Source organism: Elgaria multicarinata, chromosome 12 (assembly GCF_023053635.1).
Source record: "Elgaria multicarinata webbii isolate HBS135686 ecotype San Diego chromosome 12, rElgMul1.1.pri, whole genome shotgun sequence".
Classification (NCBI taxonomy): Eukaryota; Metazoa; Chordata; class Lepidosauria; order Squamata; family Anguidae; genus Elgaria; species Elgaria multicarinata.
This window is the reverse complement of record NC_086182.1, coordinates 7,830,774-7,845,908: the sequence shown is the minus strand read 5'-3', so window position 1 is coordinate 7,845,908 and position 15,135 is coordinate 7,830,774. Positions and strand designations below refer to the sequence as shown.

The following is a 15,135-nucleotide window of genomic DNA, read 5'->3' as shown; positions in this document are numbered from 1 at the left end:
CTCACTCTCTGCCGAGCAAAGATGAGACTTCATGCATCTGATAAAGTAGACTCTAGCTTGTGAATGTTTAGGCCACAATAAACCCATTAGCCTTTAAGGTGCCACAGGACTCTTTGTTGTTTATATAGTGCATATCATTGCCCCATTGGGATAGTAAAGTCCCAGTTTAACCTGGAAGACTTTACAGTTGTCCCTTCTAGCTCAAGGAGAGCCAATGGGTGGGCAGGGTCACCCTGGAACCTAGAAACATAGAACCCTCTGGCCAGCAGTCCTAGTTGCTTATACCACTAGGCCACATGTGCTCAGATCTGCTAATCCCTTACCCATCTCAGCTCCAGACACCGGACAAGAAATGCCCTTTCCTTAAAGAAATGAAGATGCTGAATTCTGAACCCAGGACCAACTTCTGCCGCACATTGGCTGCGCACTGCCCTGATATAGCTGTGATCCTGGTTAGATGCTGCAATGCACAAAGGGAAGTATGGAGGGCCTCTTCTCCCTTCGGGAAGCTTCTTCTTTGCTGCTCACACACCTGCACCATCCCCCAAATTACAGTCATCTGGATGGGGGCCAACTGTAGAACTGCTTGGGCCTCACTCTGGTTATTCCGCAGTGAGGGAAACTTACTCTCCACATGCCCAGGGGTACTATTCTTTATCATTGCTTCATGCATTCTAGAGCATGCACTGAAATCTAAATTTGACCAGTTGCCCTGGTGGATTTTTGGAATCTTTTAAACCCGGGGTGGGCAGAAAGTAGATCTCCAGATGTTTTGGAGTTCAACTCCCAGCATTCCTGGCCATTGGCCATTGTGGCAGGGGCTTCTGGGAGTTGAAGTCCAAAACAACTGGAGATCTACCTTCTGCCCAAGAGAGAAAAACCCAACAGAGCAAGGGCTCTTAAGAAATGAGGGTCTTGTTCTACTGCAGCCTTCCTCAACCTGGGGATGATTGTAGTTGAAGTCCAACACATCTGGAAGGCACAGGACGGTTGGTCTACTGCCTCCTCTTCAACCAGCGTAAGCTAGAGGAGCGCCAAGTTACCCAAGAATTGCATTTAATTAGACATTATTAAAGGCGGAATTCAAATCAATGATTGGCCTAATCGAGACCAACCCAAACTTGGTAGATAAAGGATGGGGAATGTCAAGGAAGAGCTCACGGTCTACCTGATTGCAGGTGTTAATATCCACGCCATTCCTCAGGTGGTCCAGAGCTTTGTCCAGGTTCCCAGATCGCGCTGCCCGCAGGAAGCTGGTCGCAGCATCGGCCTTCGAAAGAGAAAAGATGAGATATTGTCAGTAGACAGATATTGATATTGTGGGGACAAGCAAGACCCTGGTCTCACCGAAAGGGTTAAGTTGTGTCTGGGCTGGATTCCGGTAGGCAGGGGATGGCTTGATTGCTCCCCCACTCTAAATACAACCTTCTTCCATGCAGAAAGCTTGATTGCAAGGAGGAAAGGTTGCTGCCCAGTCTTCCTCTGTTGCGTGTTGCCAATGCACGCCTCAAAGCCTGGCCAGCATGTTGACTGAGGGCATGACTACCCTCGGAAACATGGGCCTGCCTGCAAAAATGGCAGGCGTGTGTCAAGTTCCCGCCCCCTCAACTTTAGGTACAACTTCATCTTTTGTCCTGATATCATTAAACGGCATGTGTTCTCCACCCTAAATCATGGGCTCCGGCTGGCAGAGAAACACTCAATGTAATGACTGCAGGGCATGTGATAAGTTCTGCCAAATGTTGTGAAGGCAGAAGGATCGACATGGACCTGGCTGCTGTCCGGTTTCGATAAGAATTCACTAAATGCTTTTTATATTGTATTTTGTATTTGTGTTTTTTAGATTGTTGGTTGTTTTACTATGTTCTTCATGGTTTTAATTTTTGTGAAACGCCCAGAGAGCTTCAGCTGTTGGGCGGTATAAAAATGTAATAAATAAATAAATAAATAAATAAAATCCACAGTGTTCTCCATATTCGGGGAAATAGAATTTGAGATTTTTAAAAAATGTGACTGTGGGAGAAACCGAAACAGATTTATCTACCTAGGTCCAGGACTTTGAATGTTTAGCTCTTAAAAGTCTGGCCTTGAATCCCTGGGTATTCAAGCATGTTAGAGCCAAATTAGGGTGGCCACTTCTTCATTTGGACAGGTGCTGATCTTTAGCAGCCTTGTGGCAGGCGGGTACATTACTGTCCTCTCCATGCTGGAAATACCTGAATATGAGCCAACAGTGCGATATGGCTGCAAGAAAGGCAAATGCTATTTTGGGCTGCATTAATAGAAGAATAGCTTCCAAATCATGGGAGGTACTGGTTCCTCTCTATTCGGCCCTGGTTAGGCCTCATCTAGAGTATTGCGTCCAGTTCTGGGCTCCACAATTCAAGAAGGACGCAGACAAGCTGGAGCGTGTTCAGAGGAGGGCAACCAGGATGATCAGGGGTCTGGAAACAAAGCCCTGTGAAGAGAGACTGTAAGAACTGGGCAGGTTTAGCCTGGAGAAGAGAAGATTGAGGGGAGACATGATAGCCCTCTTCAAAGACTTAAAAGGTTGTCACACAGAGGAGGTCCAGGATCTCTTCTCGATCCTCCCAGAGTGCAGGACACGGAATAACGGGCTCAAGTTAAAGGAAGCCAGATTCCAGCTGGACATCAGGAAAAACTTCCTGACTGTTAGAGCAGTACGACAATAGAATCAGTTACCTACGGAGGTTGTGGGCTCTCCCACACTAGAGGCCTTCAAGAGGCAGCTGGACAACCATCTGTCAGGGATGCTTTAGGGTGGATTCCTGCATTGAGCAGGGGGTTGGACTCGATGGCCTTGTAGGCCCCTTCCAACTTTGCTATTCTATGATTCTATGATTCTTGAATCCGGCTGGCAAGGGTGGGTGAGAATGCTTTTTCAGCTCGTTTGTCCTAAAATTTGGGATGTTCTTCATATTCAGGAGAGAAAGGACTTGAGACTTTTTAAAAAACTGAATGTCAGGGAGATGAGGAAGCTACACTGACAGATCTGCCCATCTCTATGTTTATGATGTGTAGCTCCACCTGAGGAGGTGTGGTGCTTTCCTTGAGTACATCAAACAAGCAATTCTCATATAATTTGACAAAATTTCCAAGTTTTGCTCTTAACAATTAAAAAAAAAGTTTAAACTTCAAAGGATGCTTTAAACAATAAAGCATCTGTCACGATTCCAAGCCCTCCCACTGAGATATGAGACAATCAAGAGGTCTGCCGTGCAACCCACAAAAGCTTTATTCAGTAAATAGACACCTCTTTATACCAGAAGGGAGTGTGGATGCTAGGAGCTTATCCTCTAAGCTTAATTAGCCTTTATTGAACATTAAAACCCAATGTACAAAATTTAAAACCATAAAAAGCATAAAAACAGACAACATCCGTATAAAACCTGAAAACCAGTTGTGGTTTTCCCTACCTAGGAAACAAACTACCAGCTGAATAGTTTTGATGCAAAATGCTTAGGAGCAAGCAGGGAAAGAAGAGGTGGAAGGTGTATATTTATTTATTTTATTTTTATTTAAGGATTTTTATGCCGCCATTCAGCCAAAAAAGGCTCTCAAAAGTATTTCTTGACAGCTTGGATCGATCCAATTACTCTCAATTTTATTTATTTATTTATTTATTTATTTATTGCATTTTTATACCGCCCAATAGCCAAAGCTATTAAGTAACCAGAATGTCAATGTGAGTAGTTTTTTCCCTTCTGTTTGCAGAGAGGATTGTTAGGTATCAGCACTTTCTACACCAGCCTTCCCAAGTTGCTGCCCTCCAGATGTGAATTACAACTCCCATCATCCCCAACCAGCTTTTGACACTGTGCTGGAGTCACATTTGAAATGGCTGGTCCCAGTAAGCAGCCTTGCTGCTCTATTCTGTATTAACTGGATTTTCTGGGCCCTCTTCTGAGGAAGCCCCATGTATAATGCATTGCAATAATCCAGGTGGGAGGTTAGCAATGCATGGATAAGTGTATCCAGGCTGTCTCTAGCCAGGTAAAGTTATCCCTGGTATATCAGCCGAAGCTGATAAAAGGGCCTCTATGCTACTGAAGTCACCTGGGCCTGAAGTGACAGAGCTGGAGCTAGTGGAGGCTGGTGGCTCCGATGTCAGTGGGGCAGTGAATCCGCTCCGGGTTTCATTCAGAAATAGTCAGAACTCTAAAGGAGCTCTCCAAGGTACGAAGGCCTGCCGTTGGAGCCACCAGCCACGGCTGCATAAAACCAAACTGCAAAGCACCTTCAGTAGCTCCTATCGTGATTCCATGTCCTCCCATCTAGATGTGAGAAATAAAGAGGTCTGCCATGCAATTGACAAGGCTTTATTCAGTAATCAGACGTCTTCACACCTGATGGTTGGGTGCATGCTAGGAGCTATCCTCTAAGATAAATTAGCCTAACAAAGCAAGGCAGTTGCCCGTCAACTGACTGGACAGTTTCCCCCAATTCCCAACAGCCTTTCCCCACCTGAATTCCTCCTTCAGGGAGGGTCCTTAAGAAAAAGCCTCTGCCGAGTGGACGACCTACCAGACCGCCTCCCACCTCCTCTCAATTCCACCTGCTTGAGCCTGCGGCGGACTCTGGTGTCTGTCAACTCTGATGTTCCCTCCCCCTCCAACAGAGACTGAGTTCCCAGAGGGGAGGGTAATCTCTGAACCTGGACATCCTGCCTGATAAGCTCCTGGGAAGATTCCTCCCTGACTCCTGGAGAGTCTTGGAGAATCTCCTCCCCCACTTCCTGTCTAGACTGGTGTACATCCCCTTCAGCCTCTGAGTCAAATTCAGGTACTAAAACCCAGTCCCCCACACTAAGGAGAATGGGCCTCATCCTGACAGCTCTTTGAGAGATCTGATTATTTCTGACTGAAACCCGAAGCGGATTCACTGCCCCACTGACACTGGAGTCACCAGCCTCCACTGGTGGTTTCTCAGCTTTTCTGCAGTTTCTTGCCCATTCTGAAAGGTTGAAATGCCTGTTCTAAGGCTTAATTAGGGGCAGTAAGAGATTTAAGATTCAATATGTGGGAATCCTTTGCCTCCAGCCAACGCAGCCCCCAAGAGCTTCTCCGAAATGATCGCCAACAGCACTGAAAGGGGCTCTACACTTCTGCCCTGGATCTTAAGATGCAACATTCCCAGAGCCAAGACCGCCAGCACTGACCCAATCAAGGTTCCTGCTCAAAGGTTAAGGAGTTCTGCCCCTCCGAAATTACCTTTAAGATTCTCTTATGAAAAACTGAATGACAAATATTCACCAAGTACTCTTTCATATCAGCATTCGCCATCTGACTATTTTTGAAATGACAGTCAGCATCTGACAGTATTATCTGGCAGCGGAATTCCATCAGCCCTCCTTGCATTTGGAACTGAATTGCATCCGTTCATTCAGTCGGGCAGTCAAGACTTGAATAGGTGACAAGAGTCCAATGCTTGTCAACTTTCAATGTTGGGTTTTGGTTCCAGATACCGAATGGTAGCTTTCGGGTTTAGGTTCCAACCCCAAAACCCCACACTCAAAACGTCACATTTCGATCCCCTCCCCGCAAATCATTTCAGCACCTTTGTTTCTCTATTATTTCCTTCGTCCAAAGGCCTCAGGATGGCAAATCTGGGGTTACCTGCCAATTTATCTTTCTAACGACCCCGATTAGCCAGAGCTTCAGAGCTTCAAAGAGATACCCTATGGATGTGGCAGTGAAGAGACAACCCCAATGCCATAAGAAGACCCTTTGAACAGCATATAGTCAAGTTTAAAAATATGCATATTAAAATTCGCTCATTGCCTAGCATAAATACACCCCCTCCCATAAAACTAGAACCCAAAGGGGTCATCCCATGAAGCTGACTGGTGGGAGATTCAGGACAGATGAAAGGAAGTTCTTCTTCACACAGTGCATGGTCAAACTCTGGAATTCACTACCACAAGATATAGTGATGGCCACCCATTTGGATGGCTTTGAAAGGGGGTTCGATAAATTCCTGGCGAACGATATCCATGGCTACTAGTCCTAATGGCAATGTGCTACCTCCAGTGTCAGAAGCAGTAAGCCTATGTACAGCTGTTGCTGGGGATCATGGGTGGGAGGGTGCTGTTGCACCGTGTCCTGCTTGTGGGTCCCTAGTTGACACTTGGTTGGGCACTGTGTGAACAGAATGCTGGACTAGATGGACCCTCAGTTTGATCCAACAGGGCTCTTCTCGGGTTCTTATGTTAAGGGGGCAGGCATAGGGCAGCCAAGTGCTCTCAAGGACAGTCTTGGATTTGAATGGCTGCCGGAGAACCATCTTCTGTTTGAAGGGCTGTGTCCTGACCAGTTTAAAGAAGGATGCAGAAAAGCTGAGGAGGGCAACGAGGATGATCAGGGGTCTGGAAACAAAGCCCTATAAGGAGAGACGGAAAGAACTGGGCATGTTTAGCCTGAAGAAGAGAAGATTGAGGGGAGACATGAGAGCACTCTTCCAGAACTTGAAAGGTTGTCACACAGAGGAGGGCCAAGATCTCTTCTCGATCATTCCAGAGTGCAGGACACGGAATAATGGACTCAAGTTACAGGAAGCCAGATTCCGTCTTGACAGAAGGAAAACTTCCTGACTGTTAGATCAGTGCAACAATGGAAACAGTTACCTAGGGAGGTTGTGGGCTCTCCCACACTAGAGGCATTCAAGAGGCAGCTGGACAACCATCTGTCAGGGATGCTTTAAGGTGGATTCCTGCATTGAGCAGGGGGTTGGACTCGATGCCCTTAGAGGCCCCCTTCCAATTCTACTATCCTATGATTCTATGAAATATAAAGCATTATAAGAAGGGAGGGCAAGGGCTTTGAAGTTGCCCAACCACAACACCTGGACAGCAGACTGAACAGGCAGGCATACGGGCCACCTGGCCACTGTCATCCACATTATGGTGCGGTGGGCTGTATTTCTATTTAAATAAAAATTATCTCAAAATGTGCACCTATATATATATATATATATAAATCAGTATATGCAGATTTTATGCAAATCACCATCTTCTCTTATTTTGAGTGATGCATTTCCTGTTTTTGGGCGCTTCATACATGCCCACACTATCTCTCTACAGACCAGTTTAAACCAGCCAGCCAGCAAATCTCACAGCACAAGAGGTTTCAATAACCAGTAATGTGTTGTCCTGACTTTTTGGAGAGGAGCTATTGCTCATTCACAAACAGCAATTTATTTATATACACACCTATTTGAAATGGCCCATAGATTGTCACTGACCTTGAAAAAGGAAGAATTGCCTAGCACTCAACATGGGATTTGGGCTAGTTGGAAATCCATCGGGTGATTATCCCAGACCAGAATCAAACTATTGGGCTTTTTGCCAAAAATGATCTGGAAGAGGCATTGCTGCTTATCTGTACAACTTACCCTGCTATCAATTCTGTTTTACAAGGTTTGGGATTTTTTTTCTCTTGTTTTTAGTGTGTCAGGCACCTGCAAAGCCTGTCTCACCAGAGACCACGGTATGAGCAAAGGCACGAGCACGCATGCATGCCATGGGCAGCAAATAGGGTGTCACTTAAGCACCACCAAAAATAAAATGTGCATGTGCTGATGTATGGCCATACATGCAAATTTAGAAATTATAATTATAGTTTAAATAGAAGTACAATCCCACTCACCGCAGTGAGGAAGACTGCTGAGGTGAGCTTAATCTCCTGTCCAGGTGTGCACTGTGGGTGGGCAACTTCAAAGCCCCTGATCTCTCCCTTCCTTGAGTTCTTTATCTCTAAACCAGACTTGGACTGGACAGCCGTTTAAACAGAAGATGTCCTCAAATAGAGGACTGTCCTCTGTAAAGCAAGACTCCTGGCCACCCTAGAAGCAAACCCTCTGTCAAACCACTTCAATTTGTTGTTGTTCTTTTCAAAAGTAGCCTCGGTCTCTAGACCTGGGAATACATCTCGCAGCCCAAGGCAGATAGTATTTATTTAGCTCTGAAAAGTGATGTGGGTCAGTTCTTTGCTGCTTAGCTTGGCCCAAGCTAAGTAAACCAGATCTGAACTCTTGCATAAGTCTTCAGGAATGGAAATTCCCCTCCACCAACCCTGTATACTTTGCAAAATGAAAGTGGAGCAGGCAGGTGTCTGAGAACAGGAGGTAACCAAGACGCGTTGTCTATAATTAACCGTGCACTTCCTGTGTGGGACCCTGGGCCAGAACGGGAGGCCCCCGGGCCCAGCAGAGGGGATAGGAGTCCTGAAGGGAGAAGGGCGAAAACAGGCAAGACACAGAGGAGAGAAATTTGTGAATGGAAGGAGACCTTACACAAACTCAGAGAACATTTTCCCTTGCCCTTCTCCACCACCACTGGCTCCAAGCTGGGGAAGGGATGCAGCCAGTGCCAGATATAGGAACAAGCCAAGTAAGCCATAGCTTAGGGCCTCATATTATGAGGGGCCACTAAATACATTGGAGATAACTAAGTTGTAAGATAACTAAGACAAAATTGCTTTGGCTTAAATATGTTGGAAAGTCTGGTGTGACTTACAGTAGCTCCTGCCTATCTCTCCTCTCTCATCTCACACTATTGCCCCGCTTGTGCTCTTCGCTCCTCTGATGCCATGCTTCTTGCCTGCCCAAGGGTCTCTACTTCCCTTGCTCGGCTTCGTCCATTTTCCTCTGCTGCCCCTCATGCCTGGAATGCTCTTCCAGAACACCTGAGAACTACCAACTCAATCACAGCTTTTAAAACACAGCTAAAAACTTTTCTTTTCCCTATAGCTTTTAAACTTTGAGTTTGTTCTGACTCTATACTGTTAGCTTCACCCTTCCCGGTGCCTGTTTACACTTCCCTGTGCCTGTTTGCATTCTCCTTCCCTTCTTATTGTTTACTACAACTTTATTAGATTGTAAGCCTATGCGGCAGGGTCTTGCTATTTACTGTGTTATCTGTACAGCACCATGTACATCGATGGTGCTATATAAATAAATAATAATAATAATAATAATACAGAGAAAGTGTGGCAATACAGCATTCAGTATTGGAGGCAATAGACGCAAACTAGAGCCAAAGTTCAAAGCAACTTACTTTGTTAGTCCTTTTATACACATCTTCAGAGAAGGCTATCTAAAACTGTTTAAAACTACAAGCATGCCCTAACGCTGCATGGTAGCCTTTGATTACTCTTCCTATTATAATATAATACACTTTTTTCTCTTTATTTTTATGCTATGGGGCCTCTGAATCAATATGACTTAGGGCCTCAGCATGTATTAATTTGGCCCTGGATGCAACTCAGTGGCAGAGCACCTGCTTGGCAAGCAAAAGGTGCCAGGTTCAGTCACCAGGTAAGGTGTGTGTGTGTGTGTGTGTGTGTAGGAAATGAAACCCTGCACAACACCCAGGAGAACTGCTGCCAGTCAATGTAGACAATACTCATCTTGATGGACCACTGGTCTGACTCAGTGTCCTACTTTTCTACGGTATATGATGCCAGTGGAACCGCCCCATTGTTCTTGGCATGGCAAACCTAAAAGGCTTGCTCTGACAGTCATGAAAGCGAGGGAGCTGGACAGAAGAACTGTCACCCTGTTGCCGCCTACTCATGAGGCACCAACTCCACAGAACTCTGACATGAGCAAACTAGCCTGCCACAGTGAAATGTGCAAAGAAAAAGCAGGCTCACACCAAAAAGCACCACAGATTCATACCAAAATGCACCCGGGGGGGGGGGGGTTTGTCACAAATTGGAAGACCCTGCCTCCACTCCAAAAGGAACAATCCAAACACACACACAACCACACACAAAACTTATTTATCCATTTCATTTAAAATATTTCTATCACAATAGCTTAATGGCAGAGCACTGGATTTGCATGCAGAAGCTCACAGGTGCAGTTCCTGGCACCTCCAGAAGAAGTGTCAGGTAGCAAGCAATAGAATGTTGCCTTATGTTGACCCTGTTCAGACAACACACTAAGCCACGGTGGTTAAGCCTTTTGAGCTAAACATTATGGCTTAGCGTGTCACGTGAACCATGACTTAGCATGTTGTGTGATCCATTCCTAACCATGTGGCTACATAACCACGGTTTAAACATGCTCACTAACCGTTTGCTGCAAAAGGGTTAGCGGCCTAACCACGGCTTAGCGTGTCGTCTGAACAGGTCCAGAGTCAAACCATTTAACTCAGTTTTGCCTATGCTAACCTGCAGTGGCTCGGCAGAGTTTCTCAAAGGAGACTTTCCCAGTCCTCCCTGGAGACGGAACCTGGAATTTTTTAATTTGCAAAACCAGTGGAGACTGGTGGCTCTGAAGTCAGTGGGGTGGTGAATCCACTCCTGGTTTCAGTCAGAACCCTAAAAGGGGCTTCGCTTCACCATCTTGGATAGCTCCTTTAGAGTTCTGATCGGTTCTGGCTGAAACCTGGAGCGGATTCACACACACACACACACACCTCTTCACACCTTGGAAATATGCTCCACAGGTTTGGGTCTCCCAAGTATTAGATCACCCTCCCTCAACCTGGTGCCCTCCAGAGGTGTTGGAGTACAACTCCCAGCATCCCCAGTTAACCAGTGGCCACAGCATCTGGGGATAATGGGAGCTGGAGTCCAACATAGCTGGTGGACATTGGCTTGTAGAAGGCTGTAAGTCTAACACTCTTAGGGCACAATCCTACACATTGCTGGGAGTTGTAGGATATTTTCCTGCCTAAATATGCATAACATTGAATCCTGCACCACACTGGCTCTCTTAGAATGCAGATTAGTAAACCCATACATCTTCCATTGAATGCCCTTGGATTAGGGTGGCCGTATGGAAAGGAAGACAGCGCACCTGTATCTTTAACTGTTGTATAGAGAAGGAAATTTCAGAGAGTGTCATTTGTATGCATACAGCACATGGTGAAATTCCCTCTTCATCACAACCATTAAAGCTGTTCATCACAACCATTAAAGCTGCAGGAGCCCTCTTCATCACAACAGTTAAAGCTGCAGGAGTCCTGCCCTATTTTGCATCTAGTCAGGAGGGCAGGGCTCCTGCAGGTTTAACTGTTGTGATGAAGAGGGAATTTCACCAGGTGCTGCATGCATACCAATGATCCCTGCTGAAATTCCCTTTTCTATATAACTGTTAAAGATACAGGAGCCCTGTCCTCCTTTCCGTATGGTCACCCTACCTTGAATACACACACAATTTCTCCAATTTCTGTTACCTACCCCTATTTTGCTTTTAGAAATAGTGAGTGTGCACACGTTTGCAGTAAAGTGCAGGAGCACCCTTTCCTTCTCTCTCTCTCTCTCACACGCCCATTCTCCGCCACCCTTAACTGCAGATCCAAATAGCAAATATTGCTGAGTCTCTTTGAATTGCAGCTATTCTCTCACGAGGACCACCGTTTCCTCTGTTAGCACTCCTTTTTTTTGAATGCCAAGGGAGGAACTCCACACACACCCCTATTGCAAAGAGTGGCTTTGGGGTGGAGGCAGGGAACGGTGTTTCTTGTTGGGATCATGATTGTAAGGGAAAGAGAGGGTAAAACTGGAGGAGTTGGATCACATTTAGCCCAAGGCTAAGCTGTGCCTTCTGCCTTCAGAGGCCGTGTGCCACTGTGTACGGGTCCCTGCAGGTGATGCAACAGTACAGGAGCTCGAGGCCTTTATGACTCTCTGATGGGCTACTGGGAGGCATTTGACTGGCCAGTGTAGGAAACAGGGATACTGGTCCAGGTGCAAAACCTCTTCCAAGCTGAGGGCCGCGTGCCATTTCGGAGAAGCTCTCGGGGGCCATATTCCAGCGGTGGTGGTGGGGTGAAGTTAAAAGCGGAGAGACCAAAAATACCAGCATACTGTAGCTTAAAGCTCTCACTGCCATTAACTAAGACTTAGGGAGGCATTCCAGCTTTTTCGAATGGGGGTGGGAGTGCACAAAAGCAGGAAACCGCCCCAATGATGGGTGATTAAGGGAAAGGGGGTGTGGCCGGGAAAAGGGCGTGGCCTCCCAGGGAATCCTAGATGGCTTCTGCACCCTGGAATTAAAGTCTCCCTCCCAAGCCCCTGCAATTCAGACATTGCTCAGGCCATTCTGGAGCTGCTGTTTTTTAAAAGTACAGTGTAACTGAATTCATTCAATTGGGGCGCAATCCTAGAAAAAAAGTCCTATAACTCCCAGCATGCCCCAGCCAGCCTAACTGGCTGGGGCATGCTGGGAATTGTAGGAGATTTTTCTGTCTAAACATGTAGGACTTTCTGTTTAATCATACATAGGATTGTAGGACTTTTCCTGTCTAAACATGCATAGGATTATAGGATTTTTACTATCTAAACACGCATAGGATTGTAGGACTTTTTCCTGTCTAAACACGCATAGGATTGTAGGACTTTTTCTATCTAAACATGCATAGGATTGTAGGACTTTTTAATGTCTAAACTTTTTTCTGTCTAAACATGCATAGGATTGCACTGCTAAAGTCCCCTTCAGTTTGGCCTCACCCCAGGCTGTAACAGAGGGAATAAATATAGCAGACAACAAGCAAAAAAGAGTATTCAGCAACCTGGATGGAGGAGAGGGTCCTTGGGTGGTGACCCTCGGAGTGTGAAAAGTAGCCAGGAGTGTCCCTTGACCCCACCTCTTAAGTGCTGGAAGGTGTGTCCTTGTGTCATTACTGCATAGTGGAGTCATATGATAGCAAAGGCAGGAGAAAGGGCCCTTTACCCCCTTGCCCTGCAATAATACGTGTTTTGCACACGCATGCTCACTTTCAAGGGCTCACGGATTATGGCTGGCCTCGCTAGCCAACCATGACTTGTGGTCCTTGCTGGCCCCACTGCCCTCCGCAACCCAGACCTCTGGCACATGCAAAGGAGAGGAGAGGCCTCCATCCACAGCAAGTCTCCCAATCATGCCAAAGCATCAATGTCCTCTTCTATTGCTCCTGAGGGTCTCCAAAGGGCTCCACCCTTTCCGGGAGATTGCTGAGTACGCTAGAGAACTCGGGGAGGAGGGCAGGTCTGCTTGTGTCCCCCCACCGACCCCCAGCGCAAACTAAGTGGGAGATTCCTCCCGCTGCCTCCCAGTCCTGTGCGCTAAGTGCAGAACTTGTGAGGGGTGTGTCCGTCCCTCACTTCGGCTTGCAGCTTGATCAGCTGAGAGACTGGGCATCCTGTGGAGACCCCTGTCGCCCGTGATCGCTCAGGGTCACCAAGTAGCACTGGATCTTCTGTCCATCGTGGTAAGGCCAGTCTCCCACAGGGCATGTGTGTGATGGGCGGCAAGAGCAAAGGATACGAGTAAATTCAGGGCATGGGCCATTCTCTGCATGGGCCAAGGAAAAAACAGCTGGATTTGTTTTCTGTGTAGGAACGGATTGAGGAACTCACAAGACAGTCACTGTACAGCCTTTTGCTCGCTCAGCCTTTCTCTGCCAAGGGAGGGCAGGGGCATTCCTCCCTGACTGAACTCTGAAGCTCAAGCGCTGCCCTGCGATTCAAGAGGGAATCCTCGGCTCCAGAGGCCTGGGAGACCAGAACAAGAAGAGCAGCCTGGCACGTCAATCTCTGAACGCCGAGAAAGAGATGGCCACCGATCAGCCCGGCCAGCTTCCCCTGCCCATAAGAGCCACGTAAACACATGCGCACCGACTCACACACACACACGCACCCTGAACTCCAAGGGCTGAAACGCTATCACTGCCCAATTTGGTCAGGAAGGGGCTTGCCAGAGCGAGAGCGATTGGAGAGGCAGGGACCCTTCAGAAGCAGAGGGGAAAGTGCCGGGGACACAGGGATTCCGCACAAAGGAGAAGCATGTCATATACTCACAGCAGTGGCTGGACCGGACTTGCCCTGTCGTGCTGCCATAGCCCAGCGCTTGAGCCGAAACTTGAGCCTGATCACTTTCTCTCTCTCTCTCTCTCTCTCTCTCTCTCTCTCTCTCTCTCTCTCTCTCTCTCTCCTTCCTTCCTTCCTTCCTTAGCTATTCCCCACCTTTAGGTGAGCCAGAAAGTTACATTGCATCCTGTCTAAAAATACAGGCTCCTTTCCTTGTGTTGCTGCTGCTGCTGCTGCTGCTGAAGCTGCTGCAGGGTGAGCCAGATGCTAATGGAATATGTTCCTTTTCTCCTCTCCCCATCATTATGTCAGGCAGGGATATTTAATAGCTGCCTCCCAGCAACAAGTGACTGGCTGCCTGCCCTTGGGGGAGGTGGGCCGGGGGAGCTGCAGGTGCCACATAGGAATGGCAGACCGGGGAAGAAGACCTGAGCACACAGGGCTGCCCCAAGACGCTTCGGTGCCAGGGGATGTGCAGGGGGGGGGAGGGAGGAAGCAGGCAGGAATCCAAATGGGCCTGCTCCTTTCGCTAACAACCATGAAGAGGTGCAGCCGCGGGGAAGCTCTCCCCCATAATAAGCCCCACTGCAAAGAGCGAGCACGGTGTAACAACCGTGCCCTCCTCTTCATTTGGAGGGGGCCTGTGGAGGAGAACTTTCTGGTGGTGAACTCACGGATCAGGGCCAAACCAGATGCCATTCGTGCAGTTAGCAATTGCCTAAAGGGCTTTTAAAAAGGAAATTGAAGGTGTCCCGTCCCCACACACCCCATCTGAATCAGGACCCTGGTATGGAGGTTGGGGGGTGCCAATCCAGATCGGGGAGAAGGGAGCTCACCTGCAATCGCAAATTTAGTTTGGACTTTGAGGGTTGGGTTCACACAACAACACAACACACTCAGTGGTTGAGTGCGGTGGTTGTCAAAGCACGGGTTGTTTGTTGAACCATGGGTTAGTGTGTTGTCCAACCCAGGACATTTTCCGCAGGGTGGCTTGTTAGCCACCCAGAACAACCCAACAACAAACCATGGGTTCCTAAGGTGGCTTGTTCGAGAAAAGTAAGCCACACTGCTTAGTTAACAAGCCATCCTGCGGAAAATGTCCTGGGTTTGGACAACACGCAAACCCATGGTTCAAGAAATGACCTACGGTTCAAAACAACCCACACTCAACCACTGAGTGTGGGTAAGCATGTTGTGTGAACCCAGCTGATAGACATGGGTTTAGCAGTGCCCCAAATCCATTGCCTGATGGTTGGGATACCTCTGAGAGAAAAGGCTCCACCCTGTGATTTATTTGTTTCTTTAGTATTATTGCATT

At 47.4% G+C, this 15,135-nt stretch overlaps 1 protein-coding gene across 4 annotated transcripts in view; it reads right to left on the bottom strand.

Annotated features, from left to right (window-relative positions):
* Positions 1-15,135, bottom strand: part of LOC134407234 (secreted frizzled-related protein 1) — a 520,297-nt gene that overhangs the window by 413,304 nt on the left and 91,858 nt on the right. For all 4 annotated transcript variants that reach the window (XM_063138881.1, XM_063138882.1, XM_063138883.1 and 1 more), the window contains exon 2: positions 1,169-1,270. In XM_063138881.1, coding sequence (XP_062994951.1) covers positions 1,169-1,270 — 102 coding nt within the window. The remainder of the gene's footprint in view (positions 1-1,168; positions 1,271-15,135) is intronic.